The sequence below is a fragment of the Opisthorchis viverrini genome (genome assembly GCF_000715545.1).
Source record: "Opisthorchis viverrini unplaced genomic scaffold opera_v5_102, whole genome shotgun sequence".
In the NCBI taxonomy this organism is placed as follows: Eukaryota; Metazoa; Platyhelminthes; class Trematoda; order Opisthorchiida; family Opisthorchiidae; genus Opisthorchis; species Opisthorchis viverrini.
Genome location: NW_008751761.1, coordinates 1,101,742 through 1,109,620, shown reverse-complemented (window position 1 = coordinate 1,109,620; position 7,879 = coordinate 1,101,742). Strand labels below are relative to the sequence as shown.

Below are 7,879 nucleotides of genomic sequence, written 5' to 3'. Positions count from 1 at the left end.
TTTATTTATTTATTTATTTATTAATTTTACCTGGCAAGTCAGATTCTTACGCTTATTCACCTTGATGATCATCGGCAGACAAAATAGAGACTGCCTTGTTTCTCTCAGTGCGGTTTGTGTGTCGATTCTATTGGAGAGTTAGGAACTAAGTTAGTACCTCCGGTTAGGAACTTTTAACCAGGTCCATTAAATTGGATGCCTGTGGCGTTGTCCATTGGACTACTTGTAGCCATTACGTGTGATCAGAATTTGCTATCTAATTTTACATCAAATGAGCGGATCGTATCCCGCTGCGATTTTATCTTGCTGGTTGGGGGGTGAAAGGTCTCTCCAAGTGAGCGCTGGACATCACTGTTTTTGCGAAATTCTTCTTTCTTCTGATGGTTTTTTTTAATATAGCTGATACGTGTGAAATACATGCACAGAATGACCTCATTATAACCTTCTAGAATAAAACCTGAAAAGTGGAGGTGCTGTCCCATCCTGCAAAATGTTTAGACTACCAACTAAGCATTCAGTAACCAGATATGTGGAAATGCGGGATCGCTGTTACTCTTAGCCTCAAGAGACGGACAATTTGAAAGATGAATGGTCCATACTATTGTAGAAATACCTAAGTGGGTAAAATCTGTGATACTTAAAATATCACCTTCACATAATTTTAAGGGTTGCAAAAGAAACATCTTCAGACAGCTTGCGTTCCAACATTGCCAGGGAAGGCCTGCTGAAAGATAACCAACTGCGCTTCACGTCGTCACGCACTTTTCTATTTGTAGGCTTTGCGTTTGAAATCACACAACGTACTTTCCGTTACCGTCAAATGAATCCACATTTTAACCATTCATCGATATCTGGTCCGAATACTGTAGCAGATGAAACGAATCTCTGACGTAAACGGGTGTAAGAGTTCAGCAGTCAGATTTAAGATATCCGTCCAACACTTGCGATTCAGTTTTGGCAAGTGAAATCGTGTATGCCCAAAATTGGCCTCAGAGTTTAAGTCTGACAAATGTTTTCATTTTTAACTTTTGTAAATTTTACAAAAGTCTGCAAAACATCTATTTCACAATACGCGGCTGATGGGAAAAAATTTCTAACAACCCCACCTTCCTGATTCGTGCTTTCGTGTCCGATATCTGCACGTGTTTTTTTAATTTACGTTTGTGCCAAATAAATTCACTTCATCTTGATTACCCAGCCCATTCTTCTCACAATCAGACAAACTAAGCGGGACTAAAGTTTCGCACATTTACACATTTATGGGAACATCGATTCCGAATGGTCCCTTCTCAGTCCGAGGCTTCTTGGGTTCCTTCTCTGGTATAAGTAAAGTAATATAGTGTGGGTTTCACAGGATTTCCTTCCTGGTATAACACAGAAAATCCAACCAGAAGGAGCATTTTCAGCGTTTTCAGTAACAAGACTTTGGTTGTTTTTGAGCCGTCTTTTCGGATAGACGCTTCACCGACAAACGAAAGAACGCCCAAACCAGTTGCATCTTTGCCCAGATGTCATCTGGACCAGTGGGGAACAAAACAAGGAAGAATTCTGGTCGTTCGGTTCATCTAGTTACCTTTTTTACCTGAGGCAAAGTCAGTTAAGTTGAACATTCATTTTAACCAAATATTTTTGCGAAAACTCACATCAGTTTAATATATGAGTCAACTTTTTTTGGAAACTTTGAATTCCCTTTATAAATGAACGTCCTATGACTCTTGTCGCAGTCATAGAACCTACAAATGCATATCACATAAGCAAAATTATCTCTGACTAAATCTACCGTAACTGGATGCAGAACATCTGCTTGTCACTTGCACCAACATACCTCAAACTGAACTAATCTATTTATTGAGTCAGTAATGAAATCGAAGCACAGAGCTTTCATCTCAAAAAACATTTTTGCATTTACAGATGTTATGATCATGTACTCAATCCCTTCATCGTTGTCGCCATGCTCAGCAATTTTAGATCGTGGATGGCCCCGGTGAAGAATCCTGCATTTAAGGGTGCGTCATTTGATCACGAGTGCCAACCTAATGCTCCTTCGTCCGTAAGCAGTATATGCTTCACGTGGTGATTTCCATCACTTATCGCTTCTACCACTTGCGGAAAGGGTCTAATATTCAAGCGATTGAATTTACGCGAATCATACAAATAGGCGTGTGACGTGCCATCATGAAATAGGCTCTGCTGTCGTTACTCATGAGTAGTAGAAAGCTGATGAGCAGTTTGGGAGTGCACTTACTGTGACCGTTTTTGAAGCAAGCGATGGGCTTGTGGATAGTTTTTCATGATTTCTTCAAAATCTTGTTTCGACAGACTGAAAAGTGTCGAAAAGCCTTTGGAACGAACATCTGCCGTCCGGCGGTTCTTTCCCGTCAAGGCAAGAAGGCTGAAGTACAGGATACGTGGTGAAAGACTGTGTAGATTTGGAAGGCGCTACTCACAAAAACAAAACGAGGCATGATTAGAGGGAAGCGGTGACACAACAGTAGCGCATATCTGTAGTTCATGTTGATAGACTCCGTACCTAAAGTTGGATTTAACATCGAAACAGAAAATCAGTGGAGTATTGGTATTGGCGAGATGTTTCAGTGGTTAGAACGCGAATTTACTGATCGCTTGCTCCGTGGTTCGAACCCGACCTCTGCATCTCAACTTCTGTCTAGGCTTGGGCAACCTTGCAGCAACCCAGCCTTCGGGCTTCATTCTGGTGACATGGCAGTTAGGCATCGAAAGGGTGCCACAGCTGAATGTTTTTTTGGAGAGTATTGGTATATCAAGGCAGTATCCATGACTGTTTTTTGGCTCCCGTTTAAGTTTAGGTACCTTTTGGATAACCCATCCCATGTACAAATATGAATTGCATATCCACAGATGGACTCATATCCATCAGCCATCTCGTGGTGAATTCAGCCGGTCGGCCCACTTGCTGTGTGCAGTAGGGCGGGTAAGCGCAAACAGACAAATGCGGATGCCTGCTTTCTTTCTCTTTCACTCGTTCATTCTTCTAGCCCTCCTCTCCTCGTTGCCAGAAACACCTCCTGAGACCTGAGACATTCGTTCGCCACACACTGTGACATGTTCGTATGGCAGTGAAGCACCAGCGTTCTCATCTAGTGTTGTTGATGATTATGGTAATTTGTTGGTGAAAAATGGCTGATCTCAGTGAACGGATCAACAGTCAAAGTCAAAAAGAAGTACCAACACCTCACAAAGGTTAACCCTTGAATTATAACTTCTAGTCATTCTTCCGTTGGTGAGAGAAGAGTTCAAAGCACGAGTTCCAGAATACCATGAATTTCACCACAGTCTAGCAGGATTGAGTTGTCCGTGACACAAGTTGGCTGGCAATCCTGGCAGATGGGTTTATCGATCGACCCAACCAGAATGCTCACTGTGTCGTCCTTCGAAACTTTGAGCAAACCGCTAATACCTTTCAAGTGTGAACCTGTTCGTCGGTTCAGTTGTGGCAATCCAGGTGCGCTCAGCGAGTGACATGGAGAGAAGGCAGCCTGCTTGCACCGCTTATTAGACATCCAAGGTTCGAATCCCGGTGTGGACTATTTATGCACACCCGATTAACTTCGATGACAGCGAAACGCTGGTCCAAAGCTTCCCGTCTTCAGTGGAAACTCAGTAAAATAACTAAGCCAGAACTAGAAGGGGACTTTCTAAGCGAGTGCGATACGGAAGCGGAATAATTCCGAACTGACTGGTTTTATAATGCATATGTTGCGAAATAATATGGACTGTTGAAGAGCGAGAACTTATTGTGAATTCGGCCAGTTTTCTACTAATGGACAAGATAGTTGACCAGCATTTGGTCAAACCTAACCGGCGTGACCCTTCGAGCTCACATGTCTCACAGTGAAGCAGGAATATTCTACTTGCCTCGTACAGCACGTCGACCAGTATTTTTAACTTTGATGGTAATGGAAGGAGATTTGGTAATATTGAATGGAGGTTTCACCCTGTCAGTGAAGCTAATCTGTTCTGAAAGGTCAAGAAGAAATCTGAAACTGTTTCACCCTTGTTGGGAACCGTCAGAATTGTGTATCTCACGAGAATTAGAGAGCTTTGAACCCACCACCTTATGGTCGGTGGTTGAACATCAAACCCTCTGTCCACGAGCAACAATATGATTAGAACTCATTTAGCCGGGACATGGAACCATTGACCCTTAACACCGGAAACAACATCATGTACTTTTCATGAGGGAAACTACTCAAATGTTTGCTGAAAACTCTTCTGTGCCCTTCTTGGGACTCGTCAGGTAGACGCCATCGCCGAGTTTCCATCAACCTTATGTTCTACTTGAACCCAACAACTCCAACTGAATATCATAAACGAGAGGTTTAGTTGAGTCTCTTGTGAAAACCGAATTGATTTGCAAATGAGTGTATTTCTCGAAAACATCACGTGCTGTTTGGCTTCTCGGGTGACGAACTGTCTAAAGGAAGTTTACTCGTCGGATCTTGTTCATTCATATCGCCAGATACGAGTACCACTCTCAAATGGACAACTCTTCTGGAGACAACTGCATCTGATTAGAACTTTCAGCACCAAAATGCTGAATGATTTCTTCATGTCCCAGACAATAAACGTAGAGTATTTTAGATAATCTTCAACCTCTAAAGCTTCACACAGATTTGGCGCATACAAAGGTTGACGGAAGTGGCCAAATTTGTCACTGTTACATATCGGTCAATACAAGATGCTTACCTAATCTCTCCAAACACACTCCCTTCTTTCAATGTGACGAAAACAATCGAGTTGTCCGGACCACCGACGACCTCTACCACACCACTTTTGACAATGTACATCTCCTTGCCGACTTCGCCCTGCAAACGGTGTGTGAGTGAGTAGAAGTTGAGCTGGTGCTTAACGATTATTAAACAAAGTTTGGGCACATACCACATTAAGTGCAATCAGATGGTTCACACGTGAAAAAAGTTGAAATCCAGATTTCATCATGCAAGTGAGGTCACTGGAAAGCCTGAGAGAAACGAACAGGTGTTTCAAAGTTGTTCAAAATCCTCACCAGGGGTGCACATCATCCGAATATCTAAGGCGACTGCAACCTGTGTGATTCCAGTGATAAATAGCTTCACGACCAAGGAAGTCTCAGATATCCCGTAGTTCATTCATTTCTTTTTGACAGATCAAGCGCTTCCCATAGACTGTGGGGAGATTTTCAAGTCTCAGTTGCAATTTAATCATGCATGCGAATTCAAATTAGAAGTGAATTTTGAGAATCATTGTGTCATATCTGCTGATTCGCCGGCCTGTGGTATCTGCTGCTGACCCGCTCCAGTGCCTAGTGTCGGAGAGAAAAAGGCTCACGGAAGGGAACACAATAGCTATATTCCAACAAAGTGGTGGCGAGAGCGCGAGTGCGTGCGAGTGCGAAAAGTACAACGGCCTCAAGCTTTTTATTGGAAGGACACTGTCTGAACTTGGTCTAATGCTGACGCACGCGGTCTGGCTTTGGTACGAGGCTGCAACGTGCTGCGTATTGCGGGGGCGTTGTCTGACCCTGATCAACGCTGACTCGCGCTGTCTGGGTTTGATACAAGGCTGTGGAGTGCTGCATATTGAGGGGGGCCTTGTCTGTCTGGTCAAAATCTAGCGGGGCTGAGAGTCTCAGCAGATTTCGGGCATTCAGTGGTTGCTTTCAGGAAGCTGACCCTCCTGATGCGTTGTATGGCGCTTTTATTCTTGTTGGGTTCCACCGGTTGCTGGCGCTCCAAAAACCTCTGGAAATTTTGAAACTTGATATCTTCAGGTCATAGTTTACGGATCTATTCTTGAAACGGTGATCGGATTGCGGAAAGTTTGCCCGCGGGAGTCATTTTGGTTGGATTATTCTAGTAAACGTCCTTGGCTGTCTTACTTAAAAGATGTTTGATCAGTTAGAACCTGCCTCAGAATTCTGTTTTGACTAGGGACCTAGCAGTTTTTATTTTTTTTCGCACAAATTTGTGGTAGTTTATTAAAACTAAAAACAATTCACGGTTCTTCGTGTGTGCCCCTCTGATACAAATGGAATGAACGTGAATCTAGGATTTGACGACGTGGTAATAATCGTGTAAAAATGATTAGGGAAGCTTACTTTTCGACAGATGTAGTCCATTGGGAGGAATACCACCGGTTTCAACTTCAGAATCATATCGTAAATCAGAGCCCGCTCGCAGTTCTGAGAAATACCGGAAGAACTCGATTAGTTGTGATTTTATTTCACTACTTTATGCTTGAGAGTAGTAAGAGAAATAATGTTATGCGGACGGCCTTTGTCACCGCTGTTTCCCACATTCAGACATTCTTGACTGGTATGTTAGGTGGCCTTAAGATCACGGGTGTAACATTTCGGTGGATGTGTTGGTGCCAAACTGATGCGCTTTGTTTCGTCAGACCAATCACATCGCCATTTTGAAGCATAAAATGTTTTTTTCGGATTACAGCGAAGTGGATAAGAAATCAGAAAGTGTTTCACTTACTACCTGAGGTTTAGGGTTTCTGTGATTCTCCATCAAGGAGTAGTTTGTAAGCTGATAAAAGCGGAGAAAACGCTTAATCAAGAGACAGGGGGCGAATTCAGGTGGGACATTCAACAACCCTCACGAGATATGGTGCGGTTGGAATCACAGTGAGCTTCCGACTTACTTGAAACAGCGATACCTTGCTCAGCGTGTGGTAGTGCACACTAATAGCCAGGTCACTTTTCAGTTTGATTGGAAGAACTTCGAACAGGGAGTTCTCATCTAAAATGTTAGGATATGTTTGGAAATATTTCAGCACATAGCCCATGTAAAAGCACAATATGTCCATCGTGGTCCCCCAAAATCGAAACCGCTGGATATGTTGAAGAGAAACAGTGTTAGTTTTTCACTCACATCGGGGCGTAGGTTGGCAAATCAGACGGGCTACTTTTAAATTCCCAGTAATATGGATATAGCCTTGATGGCTCAAGTGGTTGGAGTGCCAGTTTACTAGCCGGAAGATCCGTGTTTCGAACCCAACCTCTGCCTCTCGATTTGCCCTGTCTAGGCTTGGGCAACCTGGCAGTATCCCAGCCCTCGTGCCTCCTTCGGGTGGCATGGCAGTCAGGCACCGAAAAGGTGCTACAACTGAACGAATGAACGACAAAGCCTTGACACACTGTACACCCAGCTTGTCGGCGTATCGATCAAGTTTTCCGACATATTTCTCTATATAAACCAGTTAGATGTATGTTCTGCATAAAACCCTACAACGACATATCCAAAGATGGTAATCGCCGAAGGTCAGACCGACAAAGAAGACATTTTCAATGCAATAACCACTTCTTTCTGAGTATTTCACATACGCCGTAGCGGTAATTACCAAAACGGTAAACTAGAGCCAAAACAATATCCTTTTCTTTAGAGGAAAGTGTTGGTAGCCCAGGCAGACTCTCAACCACAGACCCATCTCCACGCACTACCACGCTCACTTAGAACGCATAGAAAATGTCACCTGGATTGGTGAAGGGACGTTTGCAATCAAACTGCCCAGCTCAGCAAACAACCCAACATCATCCCTTATCGCAACGTCCCATACCAAATAATGAACGTCATACCTCCAGGTTGCTCAATTAGGGGTTTTATTGATTCCTTTGGAGGCGTTGGTGCTATGGACCTTGTTAATTACGTGAAGTGATTATTTGTTTCTTTATTCCCCAGGCCAATTAATCACCTTTCCGTCACCGCTCAAGTTTCAAGACTGAACCGTTCTTTAATCACCTTCACCGCTCAAGTTTCAAGACTGAACCGTTCTATTTTAAACAGAGTTGACTCTACATCAACCGTTTTCTATAGACAATTTAATTTGATTTATTTCTGGGCTTGTTGTTGAAAAT

General features: G+C 43.2%; 1 protein-coding gene across 1 annotated transcript in view; it reads right to left on the bottom strand.

The window, feature by feature from the left end:
- Positions 1 to 6,892: 6,892 nt before the first annotated feature.
- Positions 6,893 to 7,879, bottom strand: part of T265_05536 (hypothetical protein) — a gene marked incomplete at both ends in the record, with an annotated part of 30,924 nt that continues 29,937 nt past the window's right edge. Inside the window, one exon of the mRNA XM_009170570.1 lies at positions 6,893 to 7,130. Within this exon, the coding sequence (XP_009168834.1) occupies positions 6,893 to 7,130 (238 nt within the window). The remainder of the gene's footprint in view (positions 7,131 to 7,879) is intronic.